The 16,267-nt window shown below is 46.5% G+C and overlaps 1 protein-coding gene across 9 annotated transcripts in view; it reads left to right on the top strand.

The window, feature by feature from the left end:
• LOC133545481 (caspase-8-like) overlaps window positions 1-16,267 on the top strand; it is a 64,394-nt gene that overhangs the window by 46,278 nt on the left and 1,849 nt on the right. For 3 of the 9 annotated variants that reach the window (XM_061891135.1, XM_061891127.1, XM_061891143.1), the window contains 5 exons: window positions 6,236-6,419; window positions 11,964-12,286; window positions 12,367-12,464; window positions 12,637-12,742; window positions 15,659-16,199. In XM_061891135.1, the coding sequence (XP_061747119.1) occupies window positions 6,418-6,419; window positions 11,964-12,286; window positions 12,367-12,464; window positions 12,637-12,742; window positions 15,659-16,199 (1,070 nt within the window). In that variant the 5' untranslated portion in view covers window positions 6,236-6,417. Of the gene's footprint in view, window positions 1-6,235; window positions 6,420-6,617; window positions 6,845-7,147; window positions 7,205-10,777; window positions 10,798-11,963; window positions 12,287-12,366; window positions 12,465-12,636; window positions 12,743-15,658; window positions 16,200-16,267 lie in introns of those variants that run through there. The other 6 variants (XM_061891174.1, XM_061891162.1, XM_061891167.1 and 3 more) reach the window with 6 other exon arrangements.

Below are 16,267 nucleotides of genomic sequence, written 5' to 3'. Positions count from 1 at the left end.
AAGGGGTTTTTGCCAACTTCCTGTTGATTTTTGCTGAAGGAAGTCAGTGTATGAAATGTAGGTCTAAGTCAGACCTACATAGAGGTTTTTGTTTCATGTCTCTACGACATTTAAAAACGGAAGTTTCAAGCAGTTTTGTCAGTGTTTTCTTCCCAAGAGCAGTTTTGTCTGTGTTTTATTCCTAAGGGGCGCTAAAGCACAATTTTGAGTTTTTTTTTTGTTTTTTGTTTTTTTTATTAGATCGCAATTTTCACCAGTTCTGATGTGTGTGTCCGGTTTGGCGAGTTTTGAAGCATTTTAAGGGGGTCAAATTACAGCTCAAAGAGGCAAAAATGACATTTTTTAGGAAACTTTCGTTTTGAAGGGGTTTTTGCCAACTTCCTGTTGATATTTGCTGAAGGATGTCAAAGAATGAAATGTAGGTCCAAGTGAGACCCACATATAGGTTTTCGTTTCATGTCTCTAAGACATTCCTACCGGAATTTACAAGCAGTTTTGTCAGTGTTTTCTTCCCAACAGCAGTTTTGTCTGTGTTTTATTCCTAGGGGGCGCTAGAGCTCAATTTTGAGTTTTTTATTTTTTTATTAGATCGCAATTTTCACCAGTCCTGATGTGTGTGTCCTGTTTGGTGAGTTTTGAAGCATTTTAAGGGAGTCAAATTACAGCTCAAAGAGGCAAAAATTAAATTTTTTCGGAAACTCTTGTTTTGAAGGGTTTTTTTTCCAACTTCTTGTGGATTTTTGCTGAAGGAGGTCAGTGTATGAAATGTAGGTCTAAGTCAGACCTACATAGAGGTTTTTGTTTCATGTCTCTACGTCATTCCTTACGGAAGTTACAAGCAGTTTTGTCTGTGTTTTTTCCTAGGGGGCGCTAGGGCGCAATTTTGAGTTTTTTAATTTTTTTATTTTTTATTAGATCGCAATTTTCGCCAGTCCTGATGTGTGTGTTAAATTTGGTGAGTTTTGAAGCCTTTTAAGGGGGTCAAATTACAGCTCAAAGAGGCGGCGATATAACAATAATAAAACCTTAAAAATACAATAGGGTCCTCTGTCCAAAAGGGGCATTCGGTCCCTAATAATAACACACGTATTTATTAAACTATCAACAACAACAAATAAATGCAAATAAAAATATAGCTTCACCACTATAGTCATAATTTTTGCGCTTAAACACTTCTTTATGATTTTAGCGCAATACTTTTTTCTGTTTGTATGAGATTATCATTTCTGGCACAAATGGTAAAAAAAAGTGTGAGTTCCACAGCTGAGAAACGGATATTTTTGGTGGCTATGTAGGGGGCGCTCACGGCCCTATGGTTGAGAAAGACTGCATTACATCATGTTAGTTCCTATTGTTCGGCAATAATATTTCATTGAGTTTTTGTCTCCCAGCTTTTTGCTTTCTGTACAGGCAGATTTTTGGACAAGTTAGTACACGACGGAGGTAAACAAAAACCCTCTGGAGGTTTGTGTGCGTGTCTGGGTTTTATGTGTCCGTTAGAGATCTGATGTTCTCCAATTACTCTTTGTCAGCGTCATGTGCGGCAAGACGGGTGAGCGGACGAGAAAACAAGCTTTCGGATACATTTTTCCGGTTCATTGTTCAGATGTGGCTACGTAAAGTAGTTTCAGGTGTGCTGGTAGTCATTTGTCTTCATCCTTTTATTAGGGATCCAATGTCGCTTGAAACATGAAACAAAAACTTCTATGTAGGTCTGACTTAGACCTACATTTCATACACTGACATCCTTCAGCAAAAATCAACAGGAAGTTGGCAAAAACCCCTTCAAAACAAAAGTTTTGTAAAAAATGAAATTTTTGCCTCTTTGAGCTGTAATTTGACCCCCTTAAAATGCTTCAAAACTCACCAAACTGGACACACACATCAGGACCGGTGAAAATTACCATCTAATAAGAAACCAAACCCCAAAACTCAAAATTGCGCTCTAGCGCCCCCTAGGAATAAAACACTGACAAAAATGCTCTTGGAAAGAAAACACAGACAAAACTGCTTTTAACTTCCGTTTTTAAATGTTGTAGAGACATGAAACAAAAACCTTTATGTAGGTCTGACTTAGACCTACATTTCATACACTGACTTCCTTCAGCAAAAATCAACAGGAAGTTGGCAAAAACCTCTTCAAAACAAAAGTTTTGTAAAAAATGACATTTTTGCCTCTTTAAGCTGTAATTTGACCCCCTTAAAATGCTTCAAAACTCACCAAACTGGACACACACATCAGGAATGGTGAAAGTTGCGATCTAATAAAAAACCAAACCCCAAAACTCAAAATTGCACTCTAGCGCCCCCTAGGAATAAAACACAGACAAAACTGCTCTTGGGAAGAAAACACAGACAAAACTGCTTTTAACATCCGTTTTTAAATGTTGTAGAGACATGAAACAAAAACCTTTATGTAGGTCTGACTTAGACCTACATTTCATACACTGACTTCCTTCTGCAAAAATCAACAGGAAGTTGGCAAAAACCCCTTCAAAACAAAAGTTTCGTAAAAAATGACATTTTTGCCTCTTTGAGCTGTAATTTGACCCCCTTAAAATGCTTCAAAACTCACCAAACTGGACACACACATCAGGACTGGTGAAAATTGCGATCTAATAAAAAAAAATTAAAAAACTCAAAATAGCGCTCTAGCGCCCCCTAGGAATAAAACGCTGACAAAACTGCTCTTGAGAAGAAAGCACATACAAAACTGCTTGTAACTTCCATCAGGAATGTTATTGAGACATGAAACAAAAATCTCTACGTAGGTCTGACTTAGACCTACATTTCATACACTGACTTCCTTCAGCAAAAATCAACAGGAAGTTGGCAAAAACCCTTCAAAACAAAAACTTCGTAAAAAAATGAAATTTTTGCCTCTTTGAGCTGTAATTTGACCCCCTTAAAATGCTTCAAAACTCACCAAACTGGACACACACATCAGGACTGGTGAAAATTGCGATCTAATAAAAAAAAAAAACCTAAAAATAGCGCTCTAGCGCCCCCTTGGAATAAAACACTGACAAAACTGCTTTTGGGAAGAAAACACAGACAAAACTGATTGTAACTTCCGTTAGGAATGTTATAGAGACATGAAACGAAAACCTCTATGTAGGTCTCACTTAGACCTACATTTCATCAATTGACATCCTTCAGCAAAAATCAACAGGAAGTTGGCAATTACCCCTTCAAACAAAAGTTTTGTAAAAACCCGTCACCTTTTTTCAAACATTATCTCCTCTGAGCGCGTTTGTTGTGTCGGCTTCAAACTCGCACAGGAAAGAGATTGAATCCTTCTGATTAAAAGTTGAGAAAAGAGTTGTAATAACTGCTCCGGTTTTGATTTTACGAGCCTTCAAAGAACCGCTGCGCTGATGCCCAGCGGGACCACACAATGCAGAGAAGGTAGGTAATGTGCGGGTAAAGATATGTTGACTGGGTGAAAGAAGGAGGCACCAGTGTGACCCCAGGATACAGAGAAGGTAGGTAAGGTGCAGGTAAAAATATGTTGTCTGGTTGATGGCAGGAAGCACCAGGGTGTATGGGTGAAAGAAAGAGGCACCAGTGTGACCCCAGGATGCAGGGAAGGTAGGTAATGTGCAGGTAAAGATATGTTGAATGGGTAAAGGCAGGAAACACCAGCAAAAGTCGGTCCCGTCAATCGCTGCTTGCAGCTTTAATTATTATTGTAATCATTAGTGCATCTACTGGGCGGGTCTGTTTCGGACTTTAATCAGGGTTTCCGACAAATTTAGTTTGATGCTGCCAAAAATGTAGCTTTATTTTTTTTTCGTTTTTTGACCTTTCTTCCACCACCTCAACCTGGTAAAAAAAAAAAATATATATCGATGCGGTGCGAGAATGCATAAAAGGGAGCTTTGACGAGCTTACGACGTCTGCGTCGGGCGAACTGTTCATACAGTGTGGCCCTTAACAACCTGAGCGGGCCCTGCAAACATATAAAAATTCCATTTTTATTTATTTTTTTTACACAAAATTGTTTGAGCAAAACAATATAAATAGTCGCCAACTTTCTGCACAGTCACGTTCCAATTAGCCCACGTACAGGACGCAGAGAGCTTCATGGAATGGATTTCCATGGCCGGGCGCCTGAATCTAAGCCATACATCTCCAAGTCCAATGCAAAGCGTGGGATGCAGTGGTGTAAATTTCGTCGCCACTGGACTGTAGAGCAGTGGAGACGCCTTCTCTGGACTGAGAAATCACGCTTTCAGAAAAATTGTATGTAAATGATCAAAAAACTTCCCGTTCTCGGAGTTCCCCGTGAACAGACGAAAGCTGTCTTTGTCGCACCAAGCAAAAGGCTTGGAAAATTCCGCTGTTTACGATAAGAGGAGATGGGAGGGGTTATCTATTGTGATCCAAGATTTGCCCAAGCTCGATCCAGGACCAGTAGAAGCCCGAGGCATCTTTTTCTCTTGTGTTAATGTGACCAAAAACAATGTTTACATTCCATTAGAAACAGCTGTTGTTGTGTAAACAGGGAATATCCAAATAGAAGAGCGTGATGACACCGTGCAAGGGTACAGGTGTACGCGTCTCCCCTCAAATTGAGCAAAATTGAATCCCGTCTCTGTTTGATGACACCGTGCAAGGGTACAGGTGTACGCGTCTCCCCTCAAATTGAGCAAAATTGAATCCCGTCTCTGTTTGATGACACCGTGCAAGGGTACAGGTGTACGCGTCTCCCCTCAAATTGAGCAAAATTGAATCCCGTCTCTGTTTGATGACACCGTGCAAGGGTACAGGTGTACGCGTCTCCCCTCAAATTGAGAAAAAATGAATCCCGTCTCTGTTTGATGACACCGTGCAAGGGTACAGGTGTACGCGTCTCCCCTCAAATTGAGCAAAATTTAATCCCGTCTCTGTTTGAGGACACCGTGCAAGGGTACAGGTGTACGCATCTCCCCTCAAATTGAGCAAAATTTAATCCCGTCTCTGTTTGATGACACCGTGCAAGGGTACAGGTGTACGCGTCTCCCCTCAAATTGAGCAAAATTGAATCCCGTCTCTGTTTGAAGACACCGTGCAAGGGTACAGGTGTACGCGTCTCCCCTCAAATTGAGCAAAATTGAATCCCGTCTCTGTTTGATGACGCCGTGCAAGGGTACAGGTGTACGCATCTCCCCTCAAATTGAGCAAAATTGAATCCCGTCTCTGTTTGATGACACCGTGCAATGGTACAGGTGTACGCGTCTCCCCTCAAATTGAGCAAAATTGAATCCCGTCTCTGTTTGATGACACCGTGCAAGTGTACAGGTGTACGCGTCTCCCCTCAAATTGAGAAAAAATGAATCCCGTCTCTGTTTGATGACACCGTGCAAGGGTACAGGTGTACGCATCTCCCCTCAAATTGAGCAAAATTTAATCCCGTCTCTGTTTGATGACACCGTGCAAGGGTACAGGTGTACGCGTCTCCCCTCAAATTGAGCAAAATTGAATCCCGTCTCTGTTTGAAGACACCGTGCAAGGGTACAGGTGTACGCGTCTCCCCTCAAATTGAGCAAAATTGAATCCCGTCTCTGTTTGATGACACCGTGCAAGGGTACAGGTGTACGCGTCTCCCCTCAAATTGAGCAAAATTGAATCCTGTCTCTGTTTGATGACACCGTGCAAGGGTACAGGTGTACGCGTCTCCCCTCAAATTGAGCAAAATTGAATCCCGTCTCTGTTTGATGACACCGTGCAAGTGTACAGGTGTACGCGTCTCTCCTCAAATTGAGCAAAATTGAATCCCGTCTCTGTTTGATGACACCGTGCAAGGGTACAGGTGTACGCGTCTCCCCTCAAATTGAGCAAAATTGAATCCCGTCTCTGTTTGATGACACCGTGCAAGTGTACAGGTGTACGCGTCTCCCCTCAAATTGAGCAAAATTGAATCCCGTCTCTGTTTGATGACACCGTGCAAGTGTACAGGTGTACGCGTCTCCCCTCAAATTGAGCAAAATTGAATCCCGTCTCTGTTTGATGACACCGTGCAAGGGTACAGGTGTACGCGTCTCCCCTTAAATTGAGCAAAATTGAATCCCGTCTCAGTTTATTTCCTTGCTTCTTGTCTGTTTTAATAGATGTCCTCGATGTTTTTCCATCTGGCAATCTGACGGACCAGCCTGGGTTCAGAGATCGCCAGGAGAACGCTACATTTCGGGCCGCATTGTGCCGAGTGATACATTTGGTGAAGGAGGAATTATGGTGTGGGGTTGTTTTTCAGGATTTGTTCCTGTGAAAGGAACTTGGAAGGCTACAGGATAACAAAACATTTTGGACCATTCCACGCTCCCAAAACTGTGGGAACATTTTGGAGCGGGCAAAGCAAGGTCCATACAGAGTCTGATGTGGATGAACTTGACTGGCCTGCTCAGAGTCCTGACCTGAACACCTTTGGGATGCATTATGTGAGTCAAGGCAGGTGGCCAAATATTATACTGTATATTCAATATATTGAAAAAAAACAAATTTTTAGAAAATAATCTTAAAAGAGAAGTCCAAAATATGGATGTCATCACGTCAGTATCGATGTTGTTTTTGTAAATAATAATCCCCACTTCCTCAACCACAGTCAAAGTCCCCTCCCACGGTCGACTTCGACTGTGTTCTTGTTACCTTTTACGCCCTGAAGGGTTTTTATCATCCTGTACCGGATGGGACGAGGCGTGGATACATGCTGCTTGTTTTGTTTTTTTTAACTCTCAACAAGTTTCATTAATCCTCTTGTCAAGCAGACGCTTGAAGGTATCATTTTGAAGTGTTTTTCTGGAAGCTTTTTGGGGAAAAAGTGAAAGTGAACCATCTTTTTTTCCTTTTTTTCTGACTTCTAGAGGTAAGTCAAAAAAAAAAAAAGTTGCATTGCATAAGTTACATAACACTTGTATTCATTATAAAAAAAATTGCAAGAAATTTTTCTTACAGATATTTTTTGTTAGTTTTTTATGGAGATGTTAAAAAAGATTGCTTGCGTCATTTCTATTGTGTGAACCTGAGGGTTCCTGGTTCGATCCCCAGCTTCCACCAATCTAGTCACATCCCTTTAGAATGAGAAAAATAGTGTCAAATCAATTTTAAGTTAGAAAAGCGCTATACAAGTATAACCCATTTTAGCATTTATTATTATTTGTTCAAACAGGGGTACCTAATGAAGTGACTGTTGAGTATGTAAAAACGACCGTCTGCACTCCTGCAGGTAATAAAAGTTTTTTTGTTTGTTTTTTTTCCAGTTATAAAAATATGTCGTAAAAAGTTTAGATCAAAGTAGGTCAATAACAAAGTTGTTTTGAATAATAATGATGAATGTGTGCCACCGACACCCACTTTGCAAAAATGCAAAATGGCTCGGTCTTCCTGGTAGCATCCACTTAGGGACCGAATGTCCCTTTAGGACAGAGGACCCTATTGTATTTCTAAGGTTTTATTATTCTTTATTATTCCGCCACCTCTTTGAGCTGTAATTTGACCCCCTTAACATGCTTCAAAACTCACCAAATTTGACACACACATCACGAATGACTAAAATTGCCCCTAGTGCCCCCTAGGGGAAAAAACACAGACAAAACTGCTTGTGACATCTGGTGGGAATGTCGTAGAGACATGAAACAAAAACCTCTATGTGGGTCTCACTTAGACCTAAATTTCATACATTGACATCCTTCAGCTAAAATCAACAGGAAGTTGGCAAAAACCCCTTCAAAACGAAAGTTTCCTAAAAAAATGTAATTTTTTGCCTCTTTGAGCTGTAATTTGACCCCCTTAAAATGCTTCAAAACTCACCAAACTGGACACACACATCAGGACTGGTGAAAATTGTGATCTAATAAAAAAACAAAACTCAACATAGAGCTCTAGCGCCCCCCCAGGAATAAAACACAGACAAAACTGCTCCTAGGAAGAAAACACAGACAAAACTGCCTGTAACTTCCAGTAGGAATGTCGTAGAGACATGCAATGAAAGCCTATATGTGGGTCTCACTTAGACCTACATTTCATTCATTGACATCCTTCAGCAAAAATCAACAGGAAGTTGGCAAAAACCCCTTCAAAACGAAAGTTTCCTAAAAAATGTCATTTTTGCCTCTTTGAGCTGTAATTTGACCCCCTTAAAATGCTTCAAAACTCACCAAACTGGACACACACATCAGGACTGGTGAAAATTGTGATGTAATAAAAAAAAAAAAAAATAGCGCTCTAGCTCCCCCTAGGAATAAAACACAGACAAAACTGCTCCTAGGAAGAAAACACAGACAAAACTGCCTGTAACTTCCAGTAAGAATGTCGTAGAGACATGCAATGAAAGCCTATATGTGGGTCTCACTTAGACCTACATTTCATTCATTGACATCCTTCAGCAAAAATCAACAGGAAGTTGGCTAAAACCCCTTCAAAACAAAAGTTTCCTAAAAAAATGTCATTTTTGCCTCTTTGAGCTGTAATTTGACCCCCTTAAAATGCTTCAAAGCCCACCAAACTGGACACACACATCAGGACTGGTGAAAATTGTGATGTAATAAAAAAAAAATAGCGCTCTAGCTCCCCCTAGGAATAAAACTCAGACAAAACTGCTCCTAGGAAGAAAACACAGACAAAACTGCCTGTAACTTCCAGTAGGAATGTCGTAGAGACATGCAATGAAAGCCTACATGTGGGTCTCACTTAGACCTACATTTCATTCATTGACATCCTTCAGCAAAAATCAACAGGAAGTTGGCAAAAACCCCTTCAAAACAAAAGTTTCCTAAAAAAATGTCATTTTTGCCTCTTTGAGCTGTAATTTGACACCCTTAAAATGCTTCAAAACTCACCAAACTGGACACACACATCAGGACTGGTGAAAATTGTGATCTAATAAAAAAAAAAAAAAAACTCAAAATAGCGCTCTAGCTCCCCCTAGGAATAAAACACAGACAAAACTGCTCCTAGGAAGAAAACACAGACACAACTGCTTGTAACTTCCAGTAGGAATGTCGTACAGACATGCAATGAAAGCCTATATGTGGGTCTCACTTAGACCTACATTTCATTCATTGACATCTTTCAGCAAAAATCAACAGGAAGTTGGCAAAAACCCCTTCAAAACAAAAGTTTCCTAAAAAAATGTCATTTTTGCCTCTTTGAGCTGTAATTTGACCCCCTTAAAATGCTTCAAAACTCACCAAACTGGACACACACATCCGGACTGGTGAAAATTGCGATCTAATAAAAAAAACAAAAAACAAACTCAAAGACAGCGACAGGTGCGTAAATTGCCCAGGAGGGCCTTGTTATCTGATCACCTGTCGCCTTTATTAGCAGCAGCCGGAATGAGACATTGTTGGAGGTGGTTTTATGTACAGAGAAGGGAAGGAGGCGACAACCAGGGCAGAACTGCCGTGTGTATGCTACTCTATGTGAATGAATGTGTAAAATTAATAATGTAAATGTTACCAAGGGTTTTTGTCAGTAAGTGTTGGTTGTATCTTTTGTCGAATCACGAGGGGCAAGGCGAGGAGGCAGTTCGTGGACAGGCAAGAGGGTCGTGGGCAAGAGCGAGGCAGCACGGTCTGGGTCCGAGCAGGGAGGTCTTGGGTCGAGGAGGGCAGTCAGGAATCCGGATGAATGTCGAGTGACTAGGCACGATCACGGAAGATAGGCGAGGCACTGTGAAAACACAAAGGGACATGAACCAGGGACACACGGGGAGAGAGAGAGCAAAGCAAAGTAGAGGAAATCACGGGGAAGGGAATGCCAGACGTGATGCTTACAGGAAGGTTAGCGACGTTCTGGCAAAGGTTCCTCGGGTCTGCTGGTCTTTATGCCGCTCCCTTTCATCAAGTCCAGGTGTGTTGATTATTGATTGAGTGCTGGCTCGTTGCTGCGTGGGCGCGCTGTGCTCAGCACGAGCAGGGGGCGCCTCTTAGCACGCTGTCAGCGGAGGCGCCCGCAGCTCCAGCTGCCGAGGAAACGCGGGTTCGACTCCGCGTCATGACGGGTGGAGTGGGAGCGAGAGAGAGGGACGGACGCAGAGAAAATATTTTGCTGGACCGGCTACTCGCAGAGGGCCTTCTTCACCCCCTCAAACGCCTGCTGGCACTGCTCCGTCCACGGGACCAGATCTGGAGCACCCTTTCGGGTGAGGTCAGTTGGTGGGCTGGTCAGCTCCGCGAACCGACCTCACCCGAAAGGGTGCTCCAGATCTGGTCCAGTGGACGGAGCAGTGCCAGCAGGCGTTTGAGAGGGTGAAGAAGGCCCTCTGCGAGGAGCCGGTCCAGCAAAATGTTTTCTCTGCGTCCATCTCTCGCTCTAGCTCATGTTTTGTTTAGTTATGTTCTGTTAGTTTTGGACTCCCTTAGTTCCTGTTTTGTGCACCTCTGGGTTTGTTTTGCTTTCCATGGGTATTGATTGGGTTCACCTGCCTCTGGTTGTTGGTCGGGACAATCACCTTCTGCCAAGCAGTTTGTACCTGAACTTCATGTGCGATCGGCACACAGCCCTTTAGTTTGCTTCTTGCAGGAACATGTTAGCTACTGTTCCTGCACCGAGGCAAGCTCCAGTTCCTGTTCCTGCGCCAAGGCAAGCTCCAGTGCCTGTGCCGTGGCAAGCTCCAGTTCCGGTTCCTGCGTCGAAGCAAGCTCCAGTTCTGGTTCCTGCGACGAGGCAAGCTCCAGTTCCGGTTCCTGCGTCGAAGCAAGCTCCAGTTCTGGTTCCTGCGACGAGGCAAGCTCCAGTTCCGGTTCCTGCGTCGAAGCAAGCTCCAATTCTGGTTTCTGCGCCGAGGCAAGCTACAGCTCCGGTTCCTGCACCGAGGTAGGTGCGGGTAACATCAGAACCTCAGCAGACTTTGAGTTCTACGCCCAATTTGTGGGCGTCGCTGCTGTCTGCGCCCAGGGCATCCATTAATTGGCCACTGAAGGCACCGCGTGTGGGCGCCTGACGGCCGCTTGTGCTGAGGTCGCAATGATGACGACGCTGGAGAGGAGGAAGGCGGGGGCGCCATGGGAAGGCCTGCCGGAGACGAAGAGGGCACCTCAGGAGCTTGAGCGGCAGGCGAAGGAAGCCGCCGGGGAGCAGGAACCAGAACTGGAGCTTGCCTCGCTGCAGAAACCGGAACTGGAGCTTGCCTCGGCGCAGAAACCAGAACTGGAGCTTGCTTCGACGCAGGAACCGGAACTGGAGCTTGCTTCGACGCAGGAACCGGAACTTTAGCTTGCCTCGGCGCAGAAACAAGAACTGGAGCTTGCTTCGACGCAGAAACCAGAACTGGAGCTTGCTTCGACGCAGGAACCGGAACTGGAGCTTGCCTCGGCGCAGAAACCAGAACTGGAGCTTGCTTCGACGCAGAAACCAGAACTGGAGCTTGCTTCGACGCAGGAACCGGAACTGGAGCTTGCTTCGACGCAGGAACCGGAACTTTAGCTTGCCTCGGCGCAGAAACCAGAACTGGAGCTTGCTTCGACGCAGAAACCAGAACTGGAGCTTGCTTCGACGCAGGAACCGGAACTGGAGCTTGCTTTGACGCAGGAACCGGAACTTTAGCTTGCCTCGGCGCAGAAACCAGAACTGGAGCTTGCTTCGACGCAGAAACCAGAACTGGAGCTTGCTTCGACGCAGGAACCGGAACTGGAGCTTGCCTCGGCGCAGAAACCAGAACTGGAGCTTGCTTCGACGCAGGAACCGGAACTGGAGCTTGCCTCGGTACGGGAACTGGAGCTTGCCTCGGTGCAGGAACAGGAGCTTACATGTTCCTGCAGGAAGCAAACTAAAGCGCTGTGTGCCGATCGCACACGAAGCTCATGTACAAACTGCTCGGCAGCAGTTGAGCGTCCCGACCATCAACCAGAGACAGGTGAACCCAATCAATACCCATGGAAAGCAAAACAACCCTGTGATTACTCTGATTAAAACATTTAACCGTTCGACAGCACAAATGATGACTCTGTTTTTACTATAACACGTTTCGTTGTTCATTTCAGGTCCAGCATGTCAGCCAAAGACACAATGCGAAACAGAAAAGTATTCATCCAGACGACGTTGTGCGGGGACTACAGGTTGATCCTCAACAAAGTTCTGGAGAACAAACTTGTGACGACCCGCGAGTACAACAATCTTAAATCCATCTGCAAAGAGGACGTCGAAGGCCATGTGGTGGAACTTGTGGATAAAATCGTCAACAAGGGAGAAGACACCTGCCAAGCTTTCCTGAGTCTCCTGCAAACGGATGAAGACCTTCAGACCACTTTTCCGGAGCTGAGGACCTTCACCTTCCCTAAAAAGACCATCAGAGCTCCGTGCTCGGGTGTGGATCCGCCTCTCAGTAGTAGTAAGATACGAAGTAAAGCTTTCCTGTGTAACTCTGTGTTTCTCCACTCGAATTAGAACATGTCCTACCGGCGAGTAAGAAGAAGAAGGTGAGTTGTGCTGTTGGGCCATATGAGTCCTCTTCTTGTGGTACATTGGAATACCAACGTTTGAACGTGAGATATTGGTCAACTTCTTTTGTTTTTACCGAAGAGACAGAATGGAAAGGAAATCCAATCTGTCCGGGGGGGGCAAACTGTTGCAGTAAAAACTGGAAGTTTGACCACCCTTCCTAGAGATACCGAGTGAGACTCCGTAGAAACCGTTGTTGTGTTTTGAATGTTTCAGGATGAGCCGTACCAAATAACAAGCTGTCCCGTTGGCGTCTGTTTGATAATAAACAACCTGAATTTCCAAGACGGCACCCAAAGAACTGGATCTGACCGAGATGCTCGTAAGTATTAGAATATAGTCGTTTTCTTCTTTTCTTCCGATTATCCCAGGTCTGGTAGCGCAGCAGCCTAAGTAGCCTCTCGCCAGACAGAATGGAAAACAACTACACAAATACTTCACTTTATAACATAATAGATAAATAGAAATATATTTCACACTTAAAGCCAAAAACTGTCACGTGGGGGTCGCATCTTACTGCGGGGTTCGTTCTCTCGGGATGCAGACGGAGCGCTCCGGACAAAGCGTGCAGGGAGGAACATGATTTAATCTTCTTGAATCATAACACATACAAAAAACTACAAGCAAAACCAAAATGCTGCGTGCCAATCGCACATGAAGCTGAGCTACAAACTTAGCACAGGAATCAAGAAACCTAGAAAAGAGAAATAACCCCACGTGCTTGTGGCAAATAGCAAACAATGAAGCCAGACAGAGTGTGGCGAGCAACGTGAATAAATAGCTCTCTGATTAGTGCTCGACAGCAGGTGGGCGTCCCGACCACCAACCAGACCAGGTGAACCCAATCAATACCCATGGAAAGCGAAACAAACCCAGAGGTGCACAAAACAGGAACTAAGGGAGTCCAAAACCAACAGAACAGAACTAAACAAAACATGATCCGGGCCACGGATCATGACAGTACCTCCCCCCCTAAGGACAGATTCCAGATGTTCCCAGAATAGCACACACAAAAAAACAAGTTCAAGAGTCATGGGAGGGCGGAAGGAGGACTTGGCGGTGGGTCGCCAGGCCTATTGTCCCCGAATCCAGCGAGGACAAGTCAAGTGGTGGCGGCGAGTGGAAAGCCGCTGAATCAGGGGCGAGGCGGGCGACCACGGAACGGCCACATTCCGTGGCCGTTGAGAAGGTGGGTGCAAGTGACGCCAGAACCTCAGCAGCCTTTGAGTTCTACGCCCAATTTGTGGGCGTCGCTGCTGTCTGCGCCCAGGGCGTCCATTAATTGGCCACTGAAGGCACCGCGTGTGGGCTCCTGATGGCCGCTTGTGCTGAGGTCGCAATGATGACGACGCTGGAGATGAGGAAGGTGGCGGCGCCGTGGGAAGGCCCCCCGGAGAGGAGGAAGGCGGGGACGGCTTGGGAAGGGTCCGCCGCAGACGAGGAGGGCACCTCAGGAGCTTGAGCGGCAGGCGAAGGAAGCAGCCGGGGATCAGGAAGCGGAACTGGGGCTTGCCTCGCTGCAGGAACCGGAACTGGAGCTTTCCTCGGCCCAGGAACCAGAACTGGAGCTTGCCTCGACGCGGGAACCGGGACTGGAGCTTGCCTCAGGGCAGGAACCGGAACTGGAGCTTGCCTCAGGGCAGGAATCGGAACTGGAGCTTGCCTCAAGCCAGGAACAGCAGCTGAAGCTTGCCTCGGCGCAAGAACAGGAACTGGAGCTTGCCTCTGTACAGGAACTGGAGTTTGACTTGGCACAGGAACACGAACTGGAGCTTGCCTCGGTGCAGGATCGGGAACTGGCGCTTGCCTCGGTGCAGGAACAGGAGCTTACGTGTTCCTGTGCCGATTGCACATGAAGCTCAGGTACAAACTGCTCGGCAGCAGGTGAGCGTGCTGACCACCAACCAGAGGCAGGTGAACCCAATCAATACCCATGGAAAGCAAAACAAACCCAGAGGTGCACAAAACAGGAACTAAGGGAGTCCAAAACTAACAGAACATAACTAAACAAAACATGATCCGGGCCACGGATCATGACAGTACCTCCCCCCTAAGGACAAATTCCAGATGTTCCCAGAATAGCACACACAAAAAACAAGTTCAAGTGTCATGGGAGGGCGGAAGGAGGACTTGGCGGTGGGTCGCCAGGCCTATTGTCCCCGAATCCAGCGAGGAACAAGTCAAGTGGTGGCGGCGAGTGGAAAGCCGCTGAATCAGGGGCGAGGCAGGCGACCACGGAACGGCCACATTCCGTGGCCGTCGAGAAGGTGGGTGCAAGTGACGCCAGAACCTCAGCAGCCTTTGAGTTCTACGCCCAATTTGTGGGCGTCGCTGCTGTCTGCGCCCAGGGCGTCCATTAATTGGCCACTGAAGGCACCGCGTGTGGGCCCCTGATGGCCGCTTGTGCTGAGGTCGCAATGATGACGACGCTGGAGATGAGGAAGGTGGCGGCGCCGTGGGAAGGCCCCCCGGAGAGGAGGAAGGCGGGGACGGCTTGGGAAGGGTCCGCCGCAGACGAGGAGGGCACCTCAGGAGCTTGAGCGGCAGGCGAAGGAAGCAGCCGGGGATCAGGAAGCGGAACTGGGGCTTGCCTCGCTGCAGGAACCGGAACTGGAGCTTTCCTCGGCCCAGGAACCAGAACTGGAGCTTGCCTCGACGCGGGAACCGGAACTGGAGCTTGCCTCAGGGCAGGAATCGGAACTGGAGCTTGCCTCAGGGCAGGAATCGGTACTGGAGCTTGCCTCAAGCCAGGAACAGCAGCTGAAGCTTGCCTCGGCGCAAGAACAGGAACTGGAGCTTGCCTCTGTACAGGAACTGCAGTTTGACTTGGCACAGGAACACGAACTGGAGCTTGCCTCGGTGCAGGATCGGGAACTGGCGCTTGCCTCGGTGCAGGAACAGGAGCTTACGTGTTCCTGTGCCGATCACACATGAAGCTCAGGTACAAACTGCTCGGCAGCAGGTGAGCGTGCTGACCACCAACCAGAGGCAGGTGAACCCAACCAATACCCATGGAAAGCAAAACAAACCCAGAGGTGCACAAAACAGGAACTAAGGGAGTCCAAAACTAACAGAACATAACTAAACAAAACATGATCGGGGCCACGGATCATGACAAAAACATGTGGAATAGGTTATGAAGAGATATACATGTATTTAAGGTACGAGATCTGAAGGGCGGTGTAGACGACAGAGCCGAGCGCCGTTGGTCTAACGAGACACGTTCATATTCCTGCAGATTGTTTGGCGGAGGTGTTCAGCTGGCTCGGCTTCCGAGTGCTGATGTGTGAAGACCAGACCAAGCAACAGATGGAAGACACACTGGAGTTCTTTAGCTCTCTGAACGAAGCCGCGAAACCCCAGGATTTGGACGTCCAGGAGTTCCGCGACAGCGCTTTCGTCGTTCCTCAGGACGCCCCCAACCACGGCGACGTCTTTGTCTGCTGCGTCCTCAGTCATGGAGCGAAGGGTGTCGTCTGTGGGGTTGATTTCCAAACGGTACCCATTAAAAAAATAACTAGAACTTTCAAGGCAAGGCCCCGGTCGCCTCTTACTGGCAGACCCAAGGTGTTTTTGATCCAGGCATGCCAGGGGAAGCTCCCACACCGTGGTGTGTCATTACCCCAACACCTGACTGATGACTCTCAGTCCATCCCCGAGGAAGCCGACGTCCTCGTTGCTGTGGCAACTGTTGAGGACTACAAAGCCATGAGACATACAACGGATGGCAGCTGGTTTATCCAATCGGTGTGTCGGCACCTGAAGGAGGGCTGTCCCAGGTATGTGGAAATAGCCGCTCATTTTTCATTGCGATTTAGCGTGACAGTCCTGTGTGCTTGTGGATTTT

Source organism: Nerophis ophidion, linkage group LG02, assembly GCF_033978795.1.
Source record: "Nerophis ophidion isolate RoL-2023_Sa linkage group LG02, RoL_Noph_v1.0, whole genome shotgun sequence".
NCBI classification, from domain to species: domain Eukaryota; kingdom Metazoa; phylum Chordata; class Actinopteri; order Syngnathiformes; family Syngnathidae; genus Nerophis; species Nerophis ophidion.
The sequence above is the reverse complement of the archived record's forward strand: the minus strand, read 5'-3'. Positions and strand labels throughout refer to the sequence as shown.